Raw genomic sequence first — 27,175 nt, forward strand, 5'->3', positions numbered from 1 at the left:
GGATATTGAGATTAAAAAACAGTCTTTAATCAAGTGTTCTTTTTCTTTCATTTTGTAGCCAAAGAAACTCTACCTGATTTGGTTTCCATAATTCCTGACACAGTTCCAAGTACTGAGCTTCTCATTGAAACCACAGCCTCTGCCTGTTACACACTGAACAACTTAATCCAGAATAGTTACCAGAATGCCCGGGACCTTCTAAACACCGGGGGCCTGCAGAAAATCATGACTATCAGCACAGGCGATACGTAAGTCCTTTAGCATCTGCCCAGCGGCTGTCTCCCCCTCCCCACCACCACTCCCGAGTGTAAATCTAGTTATAAACATTGTCACTGTGGACCATGGGCAACATTCAGAAGTGGTCAAACTCCAGAGCTTCCAGCATTTCATTGACCTGATGTATTCATTTGTTTCCCAGAACTACAGCTGTGATTAAAGAACAGCAGAATGTAGGCGGAGTGGGAGGACTATGGACAGGGAATACTCTTCACTGAAATCTGTGGAGCCCGTGTTGGCCCAGGTGGCTAAGAAGAAGTCACAACACAAGTGGGAGACAGCATAATAAGTTCTTCCTCTCTCAGTTTTCTCTGTCACATCTCTTTCCACTTCCTGTTTCCGTTTGAGAAGGGAAGGTCTAATGCATATACATCATCCCACATCCCCGTTTCTGTCTTTGAATTTTCCCCATTTAGAAAGGGAGAAAGAGGCCTGGCTGCGTGGCTCAGTTGGTTGGAGCATATACCAAAAGGTTGTGAGTTTGATTCTCAGCCAGGGCACATGACTGGATTGTGGATTCACTCCCCTGTTGGGGCAAGTACAGGAGACAGCCAGTCGATGTTTCTCTCTCATATTGATGTTTCTCTTTCCCTTTCTCTCTCTCTAAAAAATCAATAAGAACATATCCTCAGATGAGGATATAAAATAATTTTTATATATAAAAGCCTAAGTGACCATTATGACTGGACCACCGGACAACCAGTCGACTGGCTGGTCACTATGACAACACACTGACCACCAGGGGGCAGACGTTTAACGCAGGAGCTGCCCCCTGGTGGTCAGTGCGATCCCACAGCCAACTTCCCATAGCTGGCCAACCTCCCACAGTCCCTCCCCCCAGCCGGCCGACCCCAACCAGCCCGATCAGGACTGGGAGAGACAGTCTCGATCAGCCCTGATTGCCGACCATGCCGAGGGACCCCACCTGTGCACGAATTCGTACAGCGGCCCTCTAGTCCTATATAATAAAAGGCTAATATGCAAATCGACCAAACGGCAGAACGACCGGTCACTATGATGTACACTGACTGCCAGGGGGCAGACACTCAATGCAGGAGCTGGCCCCTGGTGGTCAGTGCACTCCCACAGGGCTCACAGCTGGCAAGTGCAGCGGCTATCAGTCAGACATCCCCTGGGGGCTCCCAGACTGTGAGAGGGCACAGGCTGGGCTGAGGAGACCCCCCCACACACACCCCAGTGCACAAATTTCATGCACCGGGCCTCTAGTAATAAAATAAAAAGGAACAAAGAGAATGAAAAACCTTGTATAATCAAATTATTACTATTACTTAATTTAAAGTGATAGGATTTAAAGAGAGCATGAAGATTATTATCTTTTTCTCTTTATACAATTCTGAATTGTTTGACTTGTTAAAGATAACTTATTTTTATAAATATCTAAAAAAGAGAGAAGTGTTATAGCCCAGTTCTAATGAGTTGCAAAGCAAATGGACTTCACCTGTAATGGACAAGCATGTGCTTGGCCACACAAGGGTAAGCAGAGGGGTCTGTGGCATCCTGGATGATCACCTGTGCCTTCTACCACAGCCCCACCCAGTGTAAACCCCTTGTGCTCTGAGCCCCCCTCTGGCAAAGCTCATGGGAGGGAAGACCCCATTCAGAGTCACACGATTAAAAGGAGCACTGGTTAGATTAAGGTCAGTTCCCTAAGAGCAGGGAATATTCACCTGTTCCCAGAGCCTGGCAAATAGCAGTTGGTCTGTCTTTGGGGGGAAAAGAGAATTATTGCTGCAAAACAGAAATGACTATTTGCAGTAGTCATCCAAACTTCTAAGCAAATTTCCAAAAGACTATATGATTTTACTTATTTGAGTACTCAGACGTAACAGGCACACTGGAGTACACACTATTGCAGGTGAAAGTGGGCTCTTTTGTAGTGTCTCAAGAAAGAAATTTCAAAGGGCTCATGCATGGAGAAGTTTAAAGGTAGTGGTAAGATTTTTATTGGGGTGAAGGGAAATAACACACCCTCGGGGATGTAGAGGGTGGGCAGGCTCTAGCAGCAACTTCCTTGAAACTTCTGATAATCCTCCATGTATTTTCTTGGTTCTCCATAACGAGCAAGGTGTCCCTCAAACCATCCAACCCACTTCCTGATTTCTCCTGGGCTCTCATTGGGCCCTGCCCTTAACCAATCCCTTTCCTGGACCTACCAGGGTTTCATGCCCCCTATCCAATCTGATTCTCTTCCCAGAGTTTTCCAGGCTAGGTTCTGCCTTTTTATGTCACCTTTTGGCTTTTATTTCACATGCTTCAAAGTAGAAGCTCCTCCCCTGTGCCATTTGACTTCTAAGAATTCTGTTGCGTCATCTGATTTCTGCTGTGCATGTGCTGAGCAGAGGAATTTTCTCTCCTCTTCCATCCCATAATCTGTTATCATCAAGCAGCACCCCTCAAGAAGATTTTCCTGGTTGCTTGGAGGGTTCAGTCTCCTCCACGGTCCCCTGGAGTGTGTACATGGGTTTAATGCTATAGCCTCCTAGTAAGTCAGCTTAATGGGATGCTGTAACTTCCTAGTGAAGCAGACCCAATGTGCGATTAGCTTCCCAGTTTATTAAGCTTAATATTTGATTCAGCTCCCTAGTTTATTAAGCTTGATGTCTGCATCCCTTTGGTCTCCCTCTCTTTATTAATAACTAGCTAACTACCTCTGCTTAACACCATCACTTTTGGGAACTTCTTGTAGCTTAGCAACATATGGATGAACTAATCTGTTCTTTGTTGCCCCAAGTGTCCATTTGTGAGCCAGTCCTCACATGCCCTGTCTAAAATAAGAAAAGAGAGAAAGTCAACAAGGAATTTCTACTGTCTGTGCCTGATGCTCCTTGCTTGCTAAAGTGTTGTACAGCTGACCTGTAATTTATGGCATCAACTTAAATGAAGACATTAACTGAGGCAAGCTCAGATTCCCAGAATTTTGAGTTCATTCAGGAATAGCAGAGAAATGACAATGCCGGTAACCCATGCTGCAGCAAGCTACCGGGGAGTCTCAGTCTTCTCTAACCAGACATTTACAGGGAGTCAGTCTCTCAGTTCATACGTTCTCTTCTTCTGAGGGGTCATGCATGGCTTTCTCTATTTCATATCCTCTGGTTTCATTCTAGGTTGAAATCCTTTCACGTGGGCTAGCCTGGGGACCCGTTATCATTTATATCATTTTATCTTTGAATAAATGAGTTCCCAAGTGTCAACAGCCAACTTATAAACAAATTTTATAAATATAACACCCTTGTGAAGGGGAGGAAAAATACTTTTTTCTCTACCCTTCTAGTGTTATCGGGGGAATTGAGGTATTGGGGGTGGAGTCCTTACGATATCTCAAGAAAAAGCATTTTTTGAGACTCACACGGGAGGATGAGTGATTTTTATTTGTATTGAATTACATCCCTAGGTTTCCAAAGCCCCATTTCCCTGAATCCAGTTCTTGAAGAAGTGCAGCTGGGGCTTCAGTAGAGCTAAAAGCAGAGTCAGCGCCCACAGTTGCCATTCCACATTGCAGCGAGGTCCAGTTCAGCAGCAGGCTAGTTATACAGTCCCTTAGTCCATTGCGCGTAGGGGTGGTCATGGGAGTGAATGCAGGAAGCAAGAGTGTGAGAGCCCCGAAACCAGGAGTCAGCCAAGAGCACAGCACGCTAAGAGCATAAGAGGAACCGAGAAAAAAACAAGAGAGCTAACTCCTTTGTTTAGGGGATTAAATTTTCCTGTGCTCGCAGTGGCCACGCCCATTCTGGCCAATGACATTTTCCCAGGTGTGACTGACAAACAAGTACCTTTCCAGTGTTACCCAAACTTCATGGGTCATGTATCCATCACCCCCTGTTCTATGCCTTCCTCCAGCAATCTGTAGGGAATAGACTGGTGGCTCCCTGGAGAGTGTAAAGCTTTCACTTCCTGTGAAACTGCCTAAATGACATGTCTATAATATTTGGCCTTCCCTTCGCTCCTTTCCTGTTATTAATAACTAGGTTCATTACAACAGTATCACTAAGTTCTTGGCTGAGACACCCCTGCAATAAAAAAGACAGGTTAACGAGAAAAACAAAAGAAGTTTGATAACATGTAGACCTTCTGTATCCTTGGGAGAGACCCAGGAAAACTGAGTAACTCCTAGCAATGGCCCAAGCCTCCAACAAAAGATGCTGGGGAAGAAGGGAGGCCAGTTTAGGGGGATTCCCAGGAAAAGCACAGTAAACAAGGGTTGTTAGGCAGATTTAAGTCCTTGCCTTCTCCATTGATCAAACTTTCTAAAGATTTCGTCATCCCTCACTTTCTGGTACAGATACTCCTTACAAATGGAGATTTTCCTTATGAATGTCTCTTTCAAGGGTAACTTCCACTCAGTTTTCAGAGCTTTCTCTATGTCTGCTGTTCCTTAAAAATAATCAGCCTAAAATAATGCCATGCCAGAGAGGCATATTTTGGGGTGGTAAATTCTGTTCTCCTTCACTTGCTGTTGAACTCTTTCCAATTTTAAATATTAGAGACCCATAGCTTTCATGGATTATTTAGTGTCTCGGTTATAAACAAGCTAGTCTGAGAAACCCATGAGGTAACTAAATTCTGTAGGGTGCCGATCTGCCTTACCCTCTCTGCCAGGTTGGTGTGGAAGAGAAAGGCTTTTCGCTGGAGAAGGAGCCCAGCATGCACTTCTCCATATAGCTTTGCATTCTCTATTCTCGGTTGCATGTTTACAAACTCCTATGATAGGAAAGATAAAAGATATGTTTCTTTGTTAAAAGCAAGTTCAGGTGATAGAAGAGAAAAAGATCAAAGAAAGCATTTTCTCCTCAGCCAGAAATAGGAAATATAGGACAAATTTAAAAGCAGAACATCAAAAACATTTTAAGGCAGAACAATGTCAAATTCAGTAGTGACTTGGATTTAAAACAGGAACACATTTGACATTTGCTCTACACAAGAACAAAGACATTTTGAACCTATTTTAACAAATGTTCCAACAAGAATTTTGATTAACTTGAAAAAATTATTCCTACCTATAGAGTCACTCAGTCTAAGAGAAGCATATATATTTTTCAGTCACACTTTCCTGCATTTGCATTATAAATACCAGTATATATATATATATATATATATATATATATATATATATATATATACACACTAGAGGCCCAGTGCATGAAATTCGTGCACTGGTAGGGTCCCTAGTAGCTGCTGGCTGGGTACTCCCTTCCCCCAGCCAGCCCTGCCCCCTGGTCGAACTCCCGGACGAACTCCCGGTCAAGGGGACAATTTGCATACTACACTTTTATTATATAGGATATATGTATATTATAAAAAATGCATGCACACACATTATAAACATACAAATATATTTGTTCTATAAATAACAATATAAATATACAAATATAAATTATATTCTATAAATAATTTTAAGGATTTGTAACATATTGCTTATAAATAGCAAAAGTTTGCTCTATAAAGTATTTATTTGTTAGCACTGTTAGTGGTTTTAAAATACTTTTTTTGCCTGGCTGGTGTGGCACAGTGGTTGAGTGTCAATCTATGAACCAGAAGGTCACAGTTTGATTCCCAGTCCGGGCACATGCCCAGGTTGCGGGCTAGATCCCCAGTAGGGGGCATGCAGGAGGCAGCCAATCAATGATGTTCTCTCTCATCAATGTTTCTATCTCTCTCCCTTCCTCTCCCTGAAAATCAATAAAAAAAATATTTAAAAGATTTTTTTCAAAGTAATTTCTAGCCTGGCCAGCATACTTCAGTGCTTAAACATCAACCAGGAGGCCATGGTTTGATTCCTGGTTAGGGTACATGCGCAGGTTGTGGTCAAGATCCCTAGTGGGGGACATGGAGGATGCAGGCGATCAATGATTCTCTCTCATCATTGATGTCTCTATCTCTCTCTCCTCTTCCTTCTCCTCTGAAATCAATAAAAATTTAAAAAATAATGATACTTTCTAAAAAGTGGTTCCTGGCCTGAAGCTTACCATTTGATTTTCTTGTCATTGTGAGTAACCTGACTTAATGGATGGCTACAAAGCAATAGCAGTTAAAGAAGATTTACAGACTGTCCAACGGCCACCTCCAGGAGCCTCGGACTCATTCTCACTGATCTCGGAATGTCCTTTTCTTCTTTCAGCTGTGCCTCCAACAAAGCAAGCAAAGCCGCGTCTGTTCTCTTATACACCCTGTGGACACACACGGAGCTCCACAATGCCTTCAAGAAGGTAAGAGCACTCCAAAGGCCTGTGTCCTAGTTAGCAGAGCCAGGTCCTAATAGCCCACCTTCTGACCCTGCTGGGAAATCTAAGAACTGCAGTTTTGTGTGTGAAAATGTTGTTACCGTTCATATTTTTGTTTGCTTATTCCAAAGGCTCAGTTTAAGAAGACAGATTTTGTCAACAGCCGGACTGCCAAAGCCTACCACTCCCTTAAAGACTGAGGAAAGTGAAAAAGTGCTCTCAGAAATACCAACCTCACCATTCTCGGCCGCAAGAAAACCCCAAAGGAAAACACCTATTTTTCTACTTCCCAGTCCAAGAAACCTCAAAAATAAAGCATGCCCTGTTTTTATCTTTTTCTGTTTCCATGGTCCCCTGAATCCAGAAGATTTTCACACGTTTGCCCCCAGAGGATACTGGCTTCAGGCTCTATTGGTCTTTGGGATCAGGGCTTACGGATCATGGCCTCCTGGAACCAAAATGTGAATTCGTGTGGAATGGACGTTGACAGAATAAATACAGAAAAAAGCTGTTGTAGTATTACTAGGATTTTAAAAGTTTGATCTACATTTTCATGTTCTGGTTTCCATGTTTTGTCACTTATATGCACATTGCTTCACCAGAGGGCCATGAGTATATTGTCTGCAGTGTTGAAACAGAATGGAAAGGACAAATATTTGCTAAGTTATCAAGGAAAAAACTGAATGGCAAAACTGTTTTTTGTTTGTTTTTTTATTACTTTGTGCTTGTTCTTATCCTCTTGAATTTTTTCTCTGACTTTAAATGAACTTAAGTTTAAGTCATGGAGCATGCATGTCTATAAGAAAAAGAATTGAAAGGTAGTGATCAGCAAATTTAAAATCTTTTCTACAGAAAAAGGAACTTTGGCTATGAAATTCAGTGTTTCCTCTAACCATTGAGTAAATGAGATTTTTGCTTAAGGAAATACTTTACCTATAACAACAACCTATAACAACAGCATTAAATGCAAATCTCTTCTGAACAGTAGCACTCGATGTAATCTATTTCCTGGACTTTCTCAGCCTCTGCAGTGGCTGGTGGAAGAATGGACTCTATATTTAGCTACAAAAGGAACCAAGGTCTCTCAAACTGCAGGGCCAGCCCAGGACTCTGAAAACACAGTTCATTTTAATGAGTTACTTTATCAACCAGCCCAACTTTGCCCACCATTTAGAAAAGAGCACAAAGCCACTAAGTCTCATAATCTTCCTCAAGCCATTATTTTAAGTAAAGGAACCTCTAGAGAAGAAAAATGAAGACGTTATGTTGAGGATAAAGAGGTCTAGGCCACCCAGAAGTGATATGAGAAGTACTAATATGTAAAAGTTGACAACATTGTCTATTAGGGCGAATCTGTATTAAGTGTTATTTTAACTGGACTATGGTTTATGCCATTCATAAAGAAGTAGTCTTCTCAACTACAGTTCTGTTTTATTATGCTTTTTAAAAGAAATCTGACAATGTTTGTTATAAGAAAGTAAGAAAGAAAAAAATTCATCTCCTTTTGTCCAGAAAAGCGTAATAGAAAATAAATCGCCATTTTCTATTTGAATGTGTACGTAAGTCTTTATTATATTTAGAACTTGAAACTTTTTCCATTTTAATAGCTCAATGGAGAAGATTGAAGTTACTAACCTAGTTTAATCTGAAATTATTTGATACCCATTTTTAAAATACTGAAGATAGAAATTCTCTTTTTCCAGAGTTTTGACAATAAGCATTTGGAGTATCTTTATTTCTCCAGGTAACTGATTTCTGTTCAAGAAATTTCTGTATTTTTTAAGGCACTAGTGGAGCCTTTAGTAAAGTTCAGCACAAAGTTAGGCAAAAATAACGTTGCCTGCATTAGTATCTGGGCATCTAATTTATGTATCTTAGTATATGTGATATGATTGATGTCTCATTTGAGGATTTGACCTTATGAACTTTAATCTAATTACTAAGAGTTTAATACTTTGTGTAATTCTTCCCTAACTAAAGTCCTAAGTCCTTTACCAACTAACTCTTCCTGTAAGAAAAATAGGACTAGCTAGTGACTAAAACATGTTAAAATGGAGAGACATACAAGTGCGTTAGTGATTGTTAAATTTTAGTAAATGAAGTGAGTCTGTGACCACGAAAGATAGACTATGTTTGATCCCTGTGTTTTGCTTTGTCACTCTGCTTACAAAAACTTCATACTTTGTATCTGTGAACATCTCTGAGGGAGGTCATTGTTTGATTGATTATCAGTTTTGATCACTGGTCCACACACAAAGCTCTTTTATTTCCCATGTACCCAGACTGTGCCCACATCACCAAAGGAACTGACCAGCTGAGCGGGCCTTTGCATGTATTCGTGCTAAGAGTTCCAAAGGGCTGTGCCTTGTCAGGAATTCTGCGTGGTCTTCGGGAATATGGGATATTGCTACCATTTCTATAACTGGAAACATTTGGTTATACCGATGGGTATAACTAAAGGATTATCTGACAAAATAGAGAGGGATTAACATGTCAAATGGGAAAATAAACAGCATGAGTAGATAAACCACTTTAAAACCAATATAATCACCCTCTGAAGAAGCAATTTCCTAGAAGAAAAGGGAAATGGGAAACATTTGTGTGTGTGTGTATATATATATATATATATATATATATATATATATATATATATATATAATAGTTATAAATGAAATTTCCTTTAAATAACATGTGTGATGAACTTACTGCATTGGAATGACAAGGACTTCAGTATATGTGTACTTTAAGCAAAATTGAAGAAGCCTCAGTCACAGAATCTGAGGATTAAGAGGGAATTTAGAGGGCATCTGGTCATGTCTTTCTTTAAAGTATCTTCTTGTGTCAGAAAAGACTCCATTCTTATTGAAGTGACAGAGAAGAAAAATATGCCAGCATTAATTCAACTAATGCCCAACATAATCCTGTAACTAGCCCAACTTAAGACTCACTAACTGTTGCATTAAAGTGTTTGTTGTGTGGCTCAGTGGATGAGCATCGACCCATGAACCAGGAAGTCGTGCTTTCATTTCCAGTCAGGGCACATGCTCAGGTTGCAGGCTCGATCCCCAGTAGAAGGCATGCAGGAGGCAGCTGATCGATGATTCTCTCTCATCATTGATGTTTCTATTTCTCCCTTCCTCTCCAAAATCAATAAAAAATATATTTTAAAAAGTTTGTTTCCTTTTTTATATATACTTACTAGAGGCCTGGTGCATGAAAATTTGTGCACTTGGGGGGTCCCTCAGCCCGCCTGCGCCCTCTCGCAGACCAGGAGCCCTTGGGGGATGTCTGACTCCCAGAGGGAGCGGGCCTAAGCCGCAGTCTGGCCTCCCTCTGTGGGAGGCAACCCACAAGCCTGTTGGGGGATGGCGCTAGCCAGCGAGTGGCCAGCCCCACCCCCCATTGCCCTGCCGCCACTGCCCCCCTCCCCCCTTCCCTCTGCCTGCTGGCACCTGCCTTGGCTGGCTTGGCGCTGCCCGCTCACCAGCCCCGCCCCCTGCTGACCGGTCATTCCACTCTTCGGTTGATTTGCCTTTTAGGCTTTTATTATATAGGATTCCTTCCCACAACAAACACTTTATTTTTTTTAAATTGATTTCAGAGAGAGGAAGATAGAAACATCAATGATGAGAGAGAATCATTGATTGGCTGCCTCCTGCATGCCCCCTACTGGAGATCAAGCCTGCAGCCCTGACATGTGCCCTGACCAGAATCAAGCTGTGATTTCCTGTTTCATAGGTCAACACTCAACCACTGAGCCACGCCAGATGGCGAGAAACAAACTTTTCAAAATAAAATTCTTTTTTACTAGTAGGTCTATCATTTTAGTTTATACTAGTATTGACCATTTAATCTCTTATTAAATTAAATGTAGCCTTTTAAGGACTGTAAGGGAAAAAAAGCTCTTTTTGTGATTTGTTCAAGAAAGAGCACTCAAAATGCCACATATTGGCATAAGAACTGTTTAAAATAGCAGAAGGGAAATCATTCTGAAGGCCATAGTTTGGGAAACACAGTTAAAGAATCTGCAATATTTAGCTGGAGAGCGGTACTATGTTATTCTGACAGAGTAGAGACTTGTGAGACTAACTCAACAATAGTAGACATATTGAGTATGCCCTACAGCATCCTCTGAAGTGTGTATATATATATTTTTTCTTTTTCTTTTATGTTTATATGTGAAAATAACCTGAAGAGAGAGAGGTTAAGTCACATTCCCAAGTCACATAGCTGGAGAGTGCAGAGGGGCTATATGAACAGGGCTAGGGTGACCAGGGCTCCTGTGGGAACCAATAATGACAGACTCATGTCTCCATGCTGGGAAATGTGGGGTCTCTGGCTTGTCTCTCTTTGGAGAGTTCAGAGGACAGAATGTTGGTTTATTAGGGTCTGATTCTAAAACCAGCTAGCCTGAGCTCAAATTGTGAGTCCTCCACTGCCTTCTCCACTTACTCTCTCTGAGCCTCCGCTTTCCTTATCTATTACATGTGAATGAAAGTAGTGGTTACCTCATGGGGTTGTTCTGAGGATTAAATGTTTTCATAATTATAAAGCTCTTTAAAGCAGAACCTGATACTATGTCCTCAGTAAATGCTAACTAAATTTTGTGGCGTTCCTGGTTTGGGGGGGTCTTTGCTTTTATTTTTTAGTCCATCTCTTTTGAATTTCTTTTTTCAGTTAGTTCAGTTAAAAGTCCCAACCTTTCCCTCATCTACCCATTTTACATCATACACACACACACACACACACACACACCCCTTAGAAGGCCAGGCAGAAATGAGGAAAGCAAATATGGCTCAGACAAGTGATTCTGAATGTTGATTCCTCAGAACACAAATTCTTGAGGGGTATTTATGAATGTTAATGTGAAAAGAAATACCACATACTTCAGTAAATTGCGAAGGGTCAAGTTACACAAAGATCAAAAACACCTGGATTAATCAGCAGATGAGTGGATTGGAAAACTATGGTACATCTACACAATGGAATATTATGCTGCTATAAAAACGAAGGAATTCTTACCATTTGAAACAGCATGGATGGAACTGGAGAGCATTACGCTAAGCAAAATAAGCCAGTCAGAGAAAGATAAGTACCACATGATGTCACTTATTTGTGGACTATAATGAACAACATAAACTGATGAAGAGAAACAGACCCAGAGTCATAGAAGCATCGAACAGACTGTCCAACCTATGAGGGAAGGGGGTGGGGGGTGGGGGGTAAGAGATCAACCAAAGGACTTGTGTGCATGCATATGGACACAGACCGGGGGAGGCGTGGGGGGTTGAGGGCATGTGCTGGGGGTTGGGGCCGGCTGGGGAAAGGTCAACGGGGGAAAAGGGAGACTTATGTAATACATTAAACCAGTGGTTCTCAACCTTTCTAATGCCTCAACCCTTTAATACAGTTCCTCATGTTGTGGTGACCCCCAACCATAAAATTATTTTCGTTGCTACTTCGTAACTGTAATTTTGCTACTGTTATGAATCGTAATGTAAATATCTGTGTTTTCCGATGGTCTTAGGCGACCCTGCTAGCGGTTCGCTGCTGTAGAGCCTAAGACCGTGGTTGGCAAACTGCAGCTCGCGAGCCACATGCGGCTCTTTGAGTGTGGCTCTTCCACAAAATACCACGGCCTGGGCGAGTCTATTTTGAAGAAGTGGCGTTAGAAGAAGTTTAAGTTTAAAAAATTTGGCTCTCAAAAGAAATTTCAATTGTTGTACTGTTGATATTTGGCTCTGTTGACTAATGAGTTTGCTGACCACTGGCCTAAGATCATCAGAAAACACAGATATTTACATTACAGTAGCAAAATTACAGTTATGAAGTAGCAACAAAAATAATTTTATGGTTGGGGTCACCACAACAAGAGGAACTGTATTAAAGGGTCGCAGCATTAGAAAGGTTGAGAACCACTGCATTAAACAATAAAGAACTTAAAAATTTTTAAAAGCAAAAAAAAGAGAGAGAGAGAGAGACCTGGATTATAAATCTTGATTATAAGATGTCTCAGAGTCCCTGACATGCCATGTGCACTGTGAAATCTCAAGGAAGAGATAGAGTGATGTGCTGCATGTCACAAACCTTTTGTTTGAATCAATAGTCTTTTTTTTCTTAGATGACTCTTGAAGAGGCTGTGCTTCTGTAGTAAACACTTTGACTCAACAGTGATCAGAACCATAAACAAGAGGACGGAATCTATTTATGTGGTTCACAGTGCCCCAGTTCATCTTAAGACAGCCTGGAGTTAATCATGAACAGTCTATTAGGAAAATCAGTGATTTCAGTAGACTGAGGTCTAGTTCCTGAGCATGTGGTTTTCATTCCCACCTGGAATGCTCCTAATCTGCAGACAGGATGATGCCTCCTAGTCATTAGCCCAGAGAAGCAGGTGGAGGCATAACAGACCTCCCTACATCTGGCTGATCAGACCCCCTCATAAATCTCACATCAAGAAGCAGCTCAATCCCTAAGAAGCCGGATTTTCACCTGGGTGCCACTAACGCACAATACACCTGGCAACGAATGGAAAACAAGTCCAAAATGTTGCAGATTTTCTTACAACGGTAATAGGATATTCTTCCCAAGAACAACTAATCCTTTGGGTGTTTGTTTTAGAAAAAAAAAGGGTTTCCATTTTTAATCCTTTCAGCATACCTGTGGTGGTAATTCATTGCTGGAGCAGAGGACCAGTGAGAGACATGTTTCTGAGAAACTGCTCGTGGACCTCAGTGAAACTGGCTTTATCGTGATGCACAGTGTCACAATTTACAGTATACTTTGCTTCACCTGGGAAATGAAAAATCACCAACTGTATGGTGAGGGTTAAGGAGCTCTGGGCACATAAGGATCTGCTGGAATGTGTCTCTCTCATAAAACAAGAAATGGTTAGAGTGAGAGGTGGAGAATCATTAAGAAGATATCTTCATTTTTAACCAGGAGTTGTCAGAATTGACAACTTGTAATAAGAGTGCATGAAAATTTTAATATTTAGAAAAGTGATCAAAAAATTTTTTTCTCAAGAGTTTATTTCTTTTACCCCTTGCTCTAATTGGATATTTTCTCCGTTCCTAATTTAAAAAAAAAAAAAAGATGTAATCGGTTTTTTGTGTATTGCCTAAGTATCTCTTTATAAGAATTATGCCTGAACATATTAGGTAGCACATCATCTCGTGTTCACTTTCTCCTGCTCTAGTTTATCACTTAAAATGCTTTATTTGCATTTGAATATCAAAAAAGTTCAACTCAAAATGGCTTAAGCGATAAACATTTTCATTGTAACAAAGACATAAAGGTTTGTGTAAGAGGAAGACCAGCTTTGGGCACAGGCTAGGTTATTTCAGCAGCTCATTAAAGTCATCAAGAACCCAGATCCCTTCCATCTTTCTGCTCTGCCATTGTCAAACTGTACCTTTTGTGTCCTTGTTGTTTTTTCCTGTTGACAGAATGGTTGTAATAGCTCCAAACATCCCATTTCCACAGACTAGAAAGTAATACAGTCCTTTCTTGCATCTGTTACTTAATAAGTAAAGAAATTTTTCCCAAAAGCCTTTATCAGACATCTCTCATTTCATATTGCCTGGAATTACATCACACATCCCTTCCTAAATCAATTTCTGATAAGAAAAATGAAACTAGTGTTCCTTTCTTAAACCAATCATATTTCACTCAAGGCTGGGCCTCATTGATGGTGAGTACTTAAAGTCAGGTTTTTACTGAGCAAGGGAAAAGGGCTGCAGAGTAGTCAACCAACATCACCTGCCCTGTGTAGAGATACTCAAAGAAAGAATTCAATATTTTTTAGCAAACTGACTTCTGGCCTGTAAGATAACTGGGTTCTTTAAAAGGGTGCAGGTTTCCTGCTATGGCTGCTGTTGCATTGCATTTAGGACAAAGTCCATGAAAGTGTGTGGATAAAGAACAAAGGGAGAGCAAAGAACTGCAGATAAATAAACCTAATACTCATGATCTCAAGGAGAATAATGAAAGAAGATGGTAAAACTGGTATCTTCTGAACGACAAGGATGGAATAAAATCATTTCAGAAGCTTCTGTGCCTCTTGTTCATTCTCTCCTTTTCTTGATATCTACCATTCCTTACCTTTAACTACAAATTATGAAATCCAACTATCTGCCCCTCCCATCTGGCAACCATCACTTTGCTCATCTCTGAGTTTGTTTCTGTTTTGTGTTAATTTACCTTATTTTTTAGATTCCACATATAAGTGAAATTATATAGTACTAGAGACCCGGGGCACGGAATTCGTGCACAGGGCGGGGTCCCCGCAGCCCGACCTGCACCCTCTCACAGTCTGGGAGCCCCGTGTGGAGCGAGGCTAAGCCGTCAATCAGTCAAACGTCCTTAGTGCTCAGTGCGCATCATAGCAACTGGTCATTTCGCCTTTTGGTCAATTTGCATATTAGCCTTTTATTATGTAAGATTTGTCTTTGTCTGACGTATTCCATTTAGCATAATACCCTCTAGGTCCATCCATGGTGTCGCAAATGGCAAGATTTCATTCTTTTTTATTGCTAATACTCTATTGTATATATGTACATTTTCCTTGTCCATTCGTCTATTGATGGACACTTAGGTTGCTTCCATAGCTTGGCTATTGTAAATAATGCTTCAGTGAACATAGGGTGTATGTCTCTTCAAATTGGTGTTTCGTATTTCTTCGGATAAATACCCAGATGTAGGATTGCTGGGTCATATGGTTCTATTTTTAATTTTTTGCGGAACCTCCATACTCTTTTCCATAGTGATTGCACCAATTCACAATCCCACCCACAGTGCACGAGGGTTCCCTTTTCTCCACATCCTCGCCAACACTTGTTTGTTGATGTATTGATGACAGCCATTCTGACAGGTGTTAGGTGATATCTCATTATGATTTTGATTTGCATTTCCCTAAAGATTAGTGATATTGAGCATCTTTTCATATATCTGTTGGCCATCTGTATGTCCATTTTGGAGAACTGTCTGTTCAGGACATCAGTATGTCCATTTGGAGAATCCTCAGCCCATTTTTTAATTAGATTGTTTGGGGATGGGTTTTTTATGTTAAATTGTATTATGAGTTTCTTATATATTTTGGATATTACCCCCTTGTCAGATGTATCACTAGCAAATATCTTCTCCTATGCAGTAGGTTTTTTCGTTTTGTTGATTGTTTCCTTTGCTGTACAAAAACTCTTAATTTGATATAGTTCCATTTGTTTATTTTTTCTTTTGTTTCCCTTGCCTGAGAAGACAGTTCCAAAAAATATTACCAAGCAATATCAAAGAGTTTACTGCCTATGTATTCTTCTAGGAAATTTATGGTTTCAGCTCTTACATTTCAGTCTTTAACCCAAAGTTTATTCTTGTATATGGTGTAAGAAAGTAATCCAGTTTCATTCATTTGCATGTATCTGTCTAGTTTTCCTAACACCATTTATTGAAGAAACTGTCTTTATCTCATTGCCTCCTTTGCCATATATTAATTTACCATATAGGTGTGGGTTTATTTGGGGTTCTCTATTCTGTTCCGTTGAACTATATATATGTTTTTATGTCGGTACCATGCTGTTTTGATTACTATAGCCTTGTAGTACTAGTTTGATATCAGGTGGCATGATTCCTCCAACTTTGTTCTTCTTTCTCAAGATTGCTTTGGCTATTCAGGGTCATTGTGGTTCCATATACAGTTTTGGATTGTTCTAGATCTGTGAAAAATATTATTGGTATTTGATAGGGATTGCATTGAATCTGTCAATTGCTTTGGGTAGTATGGACATTTTAACAAAGTTAATTCTTCCTATCTATCCTTGAGGATGGTATATCCTTCCATTTATTTTATCTTCTTCAGTTTTTTTCTTCAGTGTCTTAATAGATTTCCAAGTGCAGGTATTTTACGTCCTTATTTAAATTTATTTATCAAGGTGTTTTATTCTTTTTAATGCAATTGTGACTAGGATTGTTTTCTTTTTTTTAATAAATCTTTATTGTTCAGATTATTACAGATGTTCCTCTTTTTTCCCCCATAGCTCCCCTCTACCCGGTTCCCCCACCCCCACCCCATGCCCTTACCTCCTGCCATTGTCCTCATCCATAGGTGTAAGATTTTTGTCCAATCTCTTCCTGCACTCCTTACGCCCCTTTTCCCCTGAGAATTGTCAGTCCACTACCTTTCTATGCCCCTGATTCTATTATATTCATCAGTCCATTCTGTTCATCAGATTTTTAATTGACTTGATTTTTAGAATCACTTGTTGATAGATATGTATTTGTTGTCACTTTGTTGTTCATAATTTTTATCTTTACCTTTTTCTTCTTCTTCCTCTTCTTAAAGAATACCCTTCAGCATTTCATAGAATCCTGATTTGGTGGTGATGAACTCCTTTAGCTTTTTCTTGACTGTGAAACTCTTTATCTGACCTTCAATTCTAAATGATAGCTTTGCTGGGTAGAGTAATCTTGGTTGTAGGTTCTTGCTATTCATCACTTTGAATATTTCTTGCCACTCCCTTCTGGCCTGCATAGTTTCTGTTGAGAAATCAGCTGACAGTCGTATGGGTACTCCCTTGTAGGTAACTAACTGTTTTTCTCTTGCTGCTTTCAAGATTCTCTCTTTGTCTTTTGCCCTTGGCATTTTAATTATGATGTGTCTTGGTGTGGTCCTCTTTGGATTCCTCTTGTACGGGGTTCTGTGCACTTCCTGGACTTGTAAGTCTATTTCTTTCACCAGGTGGGGGAAGTTTTCTGTCATTATTTCTTCAAATAGGTTTTCAATATCTTGCTCTCTCTCTTCTTCTGGCATCCCCATAATTCGGATGTTGGTACACTTGAAGTTGTCCCAGAGGCTCCTTACACTATCTTCATATTTTTGGATTCTTTTTTCTTTTCTTTTTTCTGGTTGGGTGTTTTTTGCTCCCTCGTATTTCAAATCTTTGATTTGATTCTTGGGATCCTCTAGTCTACTGTTGAATTTCTGTATATTATTCTTTATTTCAGACAGTGTATGCTTAATTTCTGATAGGTCCTTTTCCTTTTTTTTGGCATTCTCATTAAGATCCTTGAAGGTCTCACTAAGTTCCTCGGAGGTCTCACTAAGTTTCTTGGAAGTTTCTAGAAGATTCTGGAGTAACCTTATGACTGTGGTTTTGAATTCTATATCCAGTAGTTTGCTTTCCTCCACTTCTTTCATTCATGACATGTTTCTTTGTCTCCGCATTTTGGCTGCTTCCCTGTGTTGATGGAGTGGCTTTGTGTGGTAGGTGTCCTATAGGGCCCAGTGGCTCAGCCTCCCCAATCACTTGAAGTGGAACACTCTTGATGCACCCCTTTGTGGGCTGTGTGCACAGTCTTTTTGTAGTTAAGCCTTGATTGCTGTTGGTATCACTGGGAGGAATTGACCTCCAGGCCAGTTGGCTGTGAGGACCTGCTGTGTTTATAATGGAAGAACTGCTGTGCTGGAATCAGTCTTATGGGGCAGGACTTGCTTCAGTGGGACTTTGGTGCTCACTGAGTCTGCCTCTTATGAGTGTATCACTTATGGATGTGAGGATCTCCAAGGAGATGCAAAGTCAGCTACTGCCTGAGGCCACCCAGCAGGAGCTACAGCAAGATCTGCAGATTTCTCCTCTTTGTTTGGGGTTTGGAAGTTTTGGAGCTCTCTGACCCAGCTGCAGTTTGTTAGGTTAGGCTGCGAAAGGACAGGCCATTCATATGCAAAAGCCACTGCACACAGTTTGGGTGGGGTTGCAAATTGGGTGGAGCAGGGTCTCAGGGAATCACCAGGGCGTAGCAAACAGTGATGGCTGCCAGTCAGCCTTCTCTGCATCTCTGTGTCTCCGTGTCCCCGAGTACCTTGCCCCCACGCAGTAACAATGATTCCTGCGAGCACCTCTGCGAGAAAGCCACCTTTGCTTTCCGACCCAATGCCAGACAGTCCAGTTTCTCCCTGTAGGAGTCTGGGTCCCCAGAGTCTCGCTGGAAACTGGAGTTCAGAGCAGTCGGGAGCTTGTATCTCCCTTCCAGTTGAAAAAAAACAGTGCACCCAGTTGCCAGCCCGATTCTCGTGCCTCCATACCTCCACTCTTCCACCCACTTCTGCACCTCCTACACAGTCTCAATGAGCTTCTTTCTTTCCTTCTAGTTGTAGAACTTCTCCTCAACCAGCTTTCCCATGGTTCTGGGTGATAGTCATTTTGTCTTTTAGTTGTAGTTTTGGTGTGGTTGTGAGAGGCAGCACGTACAGGTGTATACCTTATGCCGCCATCTTGGTTTCTCTAGGATTGTTTTCTTAATTTCTCTTCCTGGTAGCTCATTATTGGTTTATAAAAATACAGTTGATTTTTTAATATATCCACCTATTTCAATGAATTCATTTATTCTAAGTTTCTTTGTAAATTCTTTAGGTTTTTCTCTATATATAATATCGTGTTATCTGCAAATAAGGACAGTTTTACTTTTTTTCTATTTAGATGCCTTCTAATTTTTTTTTGTCTCTGATTTTGTGGCTAGGACTCTTAATACTATGTTGAACAACGTGGTGAAAGTGGACTTCCTTGTCTGTTGCTGATCTTATATGTGGAATGTAATGAACAAAATAAACTAAGTGGAGGCAGACACATGGATACAGAAAACAGACTGACATGTCAGAGGGGAGGGGGTTGGGGGCTTTGTGAGAAGGGTGAAGGGATTAAGTAAATAAAAAAGGAAGACCTTGGACACACAACAGAATAGTGATTGCCAGAGGGAAGGGGAGTAGGGGGAGGTAGAAGAGGGTAAAGGGAGAATAAATGGTGATGGAAGGAGACTTGACTTGGAGTGGTAAACACACAACACAATATATACATGACATATTGTAGAATTGTATACATGAAACCTATATAATTTTAACCAATGTCATCCCAATAAATTCAATTAAAATAAATTTTAAAATATATAAAGAACTTTCAGCTTTTCACCATTGAGTATGATGTTAGCTGTGGGTTTGTCATATATGGCCTTTATTATGTTGAGTTAGGTTCCCTCTATCTCCACTTTGCTGAAAGTTTTTATCAGGAATGGATGCTGAAATTTGTCAAATGCTTTTACTGAATCTATTGATATGATCTTATGATTTTTATCCTTCATTTTGTTTATGAGTTGTATCATTTTGATTTCTAGATATTAAATAAGATTTGCATCCTAGTAATAAATCCCAGTTGATTATGGTATATGATTATTTTCATGTATTGTTGAATTTGGTTTACTAGTATTTTGTTGAGAATTTTTGCATCTGTGTTCATCAGGAATATATCCTACAATTTTTTTTTATAATATCTTTGTCTGGTTTTGGTCAGGGTGATGCTGGCTTTGTGAAATGAGTTTTGGAGCTTCCTTTCTCTTCAAATTTTTGGAATAGTTTAAAAAAGATAGGTATTCTTTTTTTTTTTTTTCTTTTTTTTAATGTTTGGAGAAATTCACCTGTAAAGCCATCTGGTCTGGGGTTTTTGTTTGTTAGGAGTTTTATTTTGTTGTTGTTATTTTACTGATTCAATTTCATTAGTAGTTATTGATCTGTTCAGATTTTCTGTTTCTTCCTGACTCAGCCTTGGAAGAGTGTATGTTTCTAGAAACTTATCCATTTCTTCTAGGGTATCTAGTTGTCATATAGTTATTTGTAGTGTTTCCTGATAATCCTTTGTATTTCTGTCATGTCAGTTGTCATTTCTTCTCTTTCATATCTGATTTTATTTATTTGGGTCCTCTCTCTTCTTTTATGGCTAAAGGTTTGTAAATTTTGTTTATCTTTTCCCTCTATGTCTATCAATATTTGCTTTATATAATTAGGTGTTCCTACGTTGCGTGTGTAGATGTTTATGAGAGTTGTATCCTCTTGTTGGATTGATTCCTTAATCATTATGAAATGTCCTTCTTTATCTCTTGTTACAGCCTTGTTTTAAATTCTATTTAGTCATATAAATATTGCCACCCAGATTTTTTTTTTCATTTCCATTTACATGAAATACCTTTTTCTATCCCTTTGCTTTCAGTCTGTGTGTGTCTTTCAATTTGACATTGGTCTCTTGTATGTAGCATATGTACAGGTCTTATTTTTTTATCCACTCAGCAACCCTGTGTCTTTTGATTGGAGCATTTAGTCCATTTACATTTAAAGTAGGTATTGCTCGGTATGTAGTTATTGTCATTTTATTAATTGCTTTCTGATTGTTTTTGGAGTTGCTCTCTTCTCTGTATGTTGGTGACTTTCTATAGTGTTGTGTTTGGATTCCTTCCTTTTTATTTCTTTTTATATCTCTTATAAATTTTTGTTTTATGGTTACCATGTCCTTCCTATATACCAAGCTACATTTATAGCAGTCTATTTTAAGTTGATGGTTTCTTAAGTTTGAACACATTCTAAAATAACTACAATTTTAATTCACCCTTCCATGTTTATGTTTTTGTCATTTTTTGCTTTTGTGAGTGTGTTTGGTTATATCCCTTAATTTTACTGTAATTATACATGATCTTCCTACTTTTGCCTTTTAACCTTTGTACTAGCTTTATAGCAGTGGTTGAACCACTGCTTTTACTAAATGTTTGCCTTTGTCAGTGAGAATTTTTTTTTCTTTCCTGTATTTTCTTAATCATATTTATTCTCAGTCTTTTCTTTTCTACTTTAAGAAGTCCCTTTAACATTACTTTCTATACTGACTTAGTGGTGATAAACTCCTTTAGCTTATCCTTATCTAGGAAACCCTTTATCTCTCCTTTGATTCGATGTGGTAGCCTTGCTGGTTAGAGTAATCTTGGTTGTAGGTCTTTCATCTTCATCACTTTGAAGATTTCATGCTATTCCCTTCTGGCCTGCAAAGTTTCTGTTGAGAAATCAGATATCTTATGGGAATTCAACTTGTACATAACTAACTGCTTTTTTCTTTCTACTTTTAAGATTCTTTCTTTATCTTTAACCTTTGGCATTTTTGTGTGACGTGTCTTGATATGGACCTCTTTGGGTTCATCTTGTTTGGTATTCTCTGCACTTCCTGGACTTGCATGTATGTCTATTTCTTTGCCTGCTTAGGGAATTTTTCAGTCGTTATTTCCTCAAATAAGTTTTAAATCTCTTATTCTCTCCTCCTTCTGGCACCCCTATGATGCAAATGTGGTATGCTTGATGTTGTCCAACAGGTTCCTTAAACTATCTTCATTTTTTTTATTTCTTTTTTCTTTTTGCTGTCTCTTTAGGTGTTTTCCACTACCTTTTCTTCCAGATTGCTGATTTGATCCTCTGCTTCATCTAATGTTCTGGTGGTTCCCTCTAATGTATTCTTCATTTTAGTTATTGTATTCTTCAGTTTTGACTGATTCTATTTTATGGTTTCTATGTCTTTGTTGCAGTTCTCATCTGTTCTTCCCCTAAGTTCATTGAGCATCTTTATAACCAGTGTTTTGAACTCTGTATCAGCTTATCTCCATTTCATTTACTTCTTTTTTTGGAACTTTGTTCTGTCCTTTCATTTCGGACTTGTTTTTTGTCTTCTCATTTTGTGTGATTCCTGTGTTTGTTTCTATGCATTGGGCAGATCTTCTGTATTTCCTGTGGCAGAGTGGCTTTATGTAGTGGATGTCCTGTGAGGCCCATTGGCACCGTCAGCCTGTTCATCTGAGCCAGGTGTTCCAGGTGTGCCCTTGTGTGAGTCCTGTGTGCCCTCCTGTTGTCTTGAGCCTTGAGTAGGATTGACCCTCAGGCTGAGAGGCTTTGAGGACTGGTCATGACGGCAGTGGGTATGCTTGTGTACAGGAGCTTACCCTGCAGAGCAGGGCTGCTTCCGCAGGGCTCCGGTGCCAGCCACCGCTGCCCTTCGGGTGGTTCGTTTGTGGAGCTGGGTGGGTGATGCCCTGGTGTGGTCTGAAGTTGGCCACTGGGCGTGTTGGTTCTATAGCCTCTTGGGAGGGGCTCTGATGCAGCCACAGTCAGCTGCCATTTGTGCCTGGCTTGGGGCTTCCTGGTAGGAGCTACAACGTAATCTGCATTTGGCAACTGCCTGTGCTGGGCGTGGAGACACCTGGGAGCAGTGAAGCTGCAAACAAGGCTGGCTGCCACTGGTACCAGGCTGGGACTCTAAGAGCGTGGGCACCATAGTGCAAGCTGAGGCCAGCTACCACTTGTGCAAGGTCTGTGGCTGCTTCATTAAAGCTACATCCCAAGCCAACACCAGCCACAGCATATGACAGGTTTGGAGTGACCTGATGGGAGTTACAACGCAGGTTGAGATCAGTTGCCACTTGTGTTGAGCTTGGGGCCACTTAACATGAGGTTCAGGGCATGTCGAGGCCAGCTGCTGGGGTCTGTGGGTCTTTCAGAGGTTTTAGGAAAGTCCACAACTTGAACCGAGGCAAGCTGCTTGAAGTGGTCCAGGTGTTTGAGTTGGGTGTGCTGCCCTAGGGAATCACCAATGATGTTAGCCAGGTTAATGGAGAGCTCAGATTTGGTGCCTGCCATCTGGGGTGGGGGAGAGCTCAACAAAGGAGCGGTGGTGCCTGCCAGTACCTTCATCTTTGGAGAGAGCTACCCTAACCCCTGCCCTTCCAGCCCCCACCAGATCCCAGGGCCTCCGCTTGGGTTGCCAGGGGGCGTGGACAGCCTGCAAACCACCACAGGCCCCTCACCCAGGCCACCCCACACCCTAAGGGAACCCCCACCCTGATCCAGGACACGCTTCAGGGGAAACCAGCTGGCCCTTCTAGTCAATTCAGTTCCTCTCTGTATGTCCCTGGCACTTTTGGAACTAAACTGCCTCCCCTGTGCTAGAGCTTGGGCGAGTGAATTTGTGAGCTGGCGAGTCCATGAGTGGGCTCCTCAGGAGGAACATCTAGGACTCCAGCAGCCCTCCTTCTCACTCAGATGCAATCCCTGCTGGTTTTTACAGCCAGAAGGTATGAGGACTTCTCTTCCTGACCCTGGTGCCCATGGCTGGGGAGCCCAGTGTGGGCTGGGACCCTTGCTCCTCAGAAGGGACCTCTGCAGCTAGATATCCTTCCAAGTTCTTAATCACTACACGTGGGTGTGGGACCAGCCCATATCTCATCTCCATTTCTCGTCTCCAACCCTCCTACCAGTCTCAGTGTGGCTTCTTTATGTCATTAGTTAAAGGACTTCTGTTCAGCAGTCTTCAGATGGTTCTCAATGATGTTTCTCTAATTTAGTTGTGATTTTGATGTGGTCATGAGGAGATGAGCACAGCCTTTACTTATTTTATCTTTTGTTTTGTTTGAGAGAGAGAGAGAGAGAGAGAGAGAGCACACGCAAGGGAGAGAAAGAGACATCATTTTGTTGTTCCACTCATTTATGCATTCATTGGTTAATTATTGCATGTGCCCTGAGCAGGGATTGAACCACAACCTTGATATATTGGAACAGCACTCTAACCAACTGAGCTATCTGGCCAGGGCATTGCTGCACCATCTTGACTGGAAGTTTTCCTGAATTCTAACTTTACCTCTCACTAGCTCTATGACTCTGGAGCGTTATTTTAAATTTCTGAGTGTTTTACCTCATTGGTAAAATCGTAGGATTTTTTTAGGGAATAAAATAAGATGTTTTCAAAATGCCTGGCACCTCAGCACTCAAGAAAAAGTAGCGATTGCTTCCTCCCTCTTGTAGATCTGGCTGCCACCCAGGGGTCTCCAGTTGTATTCCCCTGCTTTTCACTGTGTCCCAAGGATCACCTTAGAGCAGAAAGCAAACTCCAGGAAACAGTGGTGAGGTGCTAAGAGATGAGGGAGAACTTACCCACAGAACCCCCTCGCCCCCTCGAGCCCCTCCCCGTGCCTCCAGGTTTCCCTCACTTGTCTTCTGCTGACCTGTAACCACAACCCTACAGGCCCTTGTCCTGCCCATTTTAACACCAAACTCCATCCTCCTGAAGAACTCGAATCAGGTGAACCTCCCAAGGGCAAAACGTGCACGGACTCCCCTTCTGGCTGCTGGGGTTGCAGCAGGAGCCCATGTGCTTTGTTAACTCAGGTGGAAATACTTTTTCTATTTAAAAAGTAGGAGTAAATAATGTGTCAGGTCAGCTATACAGTAAAAAAGATTAGGGTGGGGTTTTTTTTGGAAGAATATTCTGAACCAGTAAATGTTTTATGTTTGTATGAAAGTTGGGTGTGGCATGGTCTACACATCACCCCAACGACACCCTTTCTCACCTTTTTCCAATACAATAGAATTTTTAACAGGACAGGTGTCCAGAATAATGACTACATTTCCCCGCCTTACTTGCAGCTGAGTGAAGGCATATGATTCAATGCTGACCAGTGGGATGTAAGTGAAGTATAATCCTGTAGCTTCTCAAAACCTTCCTTAAGAGACAGTGGGCAAGTGCCCTTTGCCCTCTTTTGTACTCTTAATCCATTCTGACTAGAATGCTGATGCTACATACCTGGACCACAAAAGTGAAGGCCACACTCCAGTGTGGCAGGACAATGACCTGAGAGGGACCTCGTCACACAAGCTCTGGACCACTTACCTTCAGATACTGCACACGTAAGAGAGGAAATCTTGGGAGGTGTAAGCTATTATTATGTTGGTTTTCATAACTCACAATCAAACTTAATTCTGTTACTTCTTGACACCATTGTCTGGAGCAAAATCAAGTTAAAAGAAGAAATTTCCAAACCTCTATTCTAGATCCAAATGGCAACTATAAGATTAAAGAATCTAGTAAGAATACAGAGAATGAGAAGGTAATTCAGTCATTTAACTTAGGACTTCAGATCCCTTTATCCTGTTGATAAAGCTCTTTATAAAGCAGTGTTCAGCTATCTTGTGAAATTAGTTCTACTCAATGGAAAAATAAATACCATTCCAACAGGGAACTGGAAGGTGCAGGCTTGACCATATGGTATCAGGTTTCCTCTAAGAAGCATGCTTTGGGCATATTGCTTGGGGAGGAGGTAATACCTGAAACACAGTTCATAAAACTATGTGACCAGCAAAGCCTGTTTTCTACCATGGATTGGCTGACAAATGTCAAGAGGAAAGTTTCCATACAATGAAAACAGTCATTAAGTAGACAGCCAACGTAGGTCACAAACATTTTTAAAAGATCTACTGGAAAACCATCTACAGTTGCCTAACACAATGTATCCACCGGGGCTCTGTTTGACAAAAGGCATCCGATTTCTGGCCTGTGTTTAAGAAACCTTGCCAAGTCATAATAAATAGCCCTATAAGGATTGGTGGGGTTTGCATCATGGATCTTGTCTTTGGGCACTCAGAGTCCAGGCTCACCTCTTCTGAATTCCCTCCTGTTGTATCCTAAGGGCTAGAAGGCAAAAAACTACATTTTTCAGACTCTTCTAGTTAGGGTTTTGGATGCAGCTTATGGTCTGCCAGTATCATGCAGTTGGGTAGGAAGATGGGGGCCATTTTTCAGCTGCTGTTGTGCGGGGAAAGCAAATCCCAAAAGATGTAAGTGTACCAGTGTCCAGTCACCAGCCTGTGAGTGCTGGCAGCCATGATAGTAGCAGATGTGAAGGCAGTAACAGCAGCAGCTGCCCCTGACTTCTGACCCACCAACTCTTCCACAGTGTGTGAGCACCAAATTCCTGTGGTAAGCCCTTTCTACTCAGATAGCTAAAGTGAATTCTGTTTTCTGCACTGAACTCGCAGACAGTATTCCAAACACTTTTATTTTCTAGTAATTAGGGAAATTAGCTTCACAGAAGGGCCTAATTTTGTTCACTGAGATTTTTTTAAAATATATTTTTATTGATTTCAGAGAGAAAGAGAGATAGAAAAACTCAATGATGAAAAAGAATCATTGATCAGCTGCCTCTTGCACACCCCAACTGGGGATCAAGCCCGCAACCCAGGCATGTGCCTTGACCAAAATCAAACCTGGGACTCCAGTCCGCAGGCCAACACTCTCCACTGAGCCAAACCCGCTAGGGCTGTTCACTGAGATTTTTAATGTTAAAAGGAATCTTTGGTATTTGATAATGATTTGTATGCATTTCTCAAACATTAAGCTCAAATGAGATATCTGGCCATTTTCAATAAATCTAGTTGTTTTTCTATAAAACTTTTACTGGACCTGTGATTAACATTCCAAGAGCTAATAAATTTGACTAATTTACCCCCAAATAATTAACACCTTAATTAATTATATTCAGTTAAGCTGTAATCACATAATTTCAGTGTATCTCAATGCTTAGATGCATCTAACAGGGTAGACCATCTAACAGGGTAGATATTTAGAAAACTAAACTTTCCTAAGCAGTTAAATGGTGCTGAGAAACCTGAACAGAGAGGTTTTAAAAATACCTGAGTCCTTTAAACATTCAAATACTATTTACCATATAAACCAAATAAATCAAATACCTTTCTCATAAAAATTACAAGACTAGTATTAAACATTTGAAATTAAATCACAAGTACAAAATGTCAAATTCTCTTAAGTGTATTAAATAAAAAATACAGGCAGATTGTAATAATTTTAAAACTTGCCTCTAGGTGTACACAGAAGTATGAAGATTATTGTTTTGATTTATGTCATCATTTTCTACGGTAATTTCTCTGTCTCTGCTGGGTTATAAAATCACCAGTGGAACTAAGGGAAGCAGAGTTACCATCTCAGGATAGCTGTGTCCATTTGACAGGTAATCCAGGCCCAAAC

General features: G+C 40.7%; 1 protein-coding gene across 1 annotated transcript in view; it reads left to right on the forward strand.

The window, feature by feature from the left end:
* Positions 1 to 8,642, forward strand: part of PKP2 (plakophilin 2) — an 86,931-nt gene extending 78,289 nt beyond the window's left edge. Inside the window, exons 11-13 of the mRNA XM_080663092.1 lie at positions 59 to 248; positions 6,413 to 6,500; positions 6,647 to 8,642. Of these exons, the coding sequence (XP_080519218.1) occupies positions 59 to 248; positions 6,413 to 6,500; positions 6,647 to 6,715 (347 nt within the window). The 3' untranslated portion in view covers positions 6,716 to 8,642. The remainder of the gene's footprint in view (positions 1 to 58; positions 249 to 6,412; positions 6,501 to 6,646) is intronic.
* The last annotated feature ends 18,533 nt before the right edge of the window (positions 8,643 to 27,175 follow it).

The sequence above is a fragment of the Plecotus auritus genome (genome assembly GCF_963455305.1).
Source record: "Plecotus auritus genome assembly, chromosome: 3".
Taxonomy (NCBI): Eukaryota; Metazoa; Chordata; class Mammalia; order Chiroptera; family Vespertilionidae; genus Plecotus; species Plecotus auritus.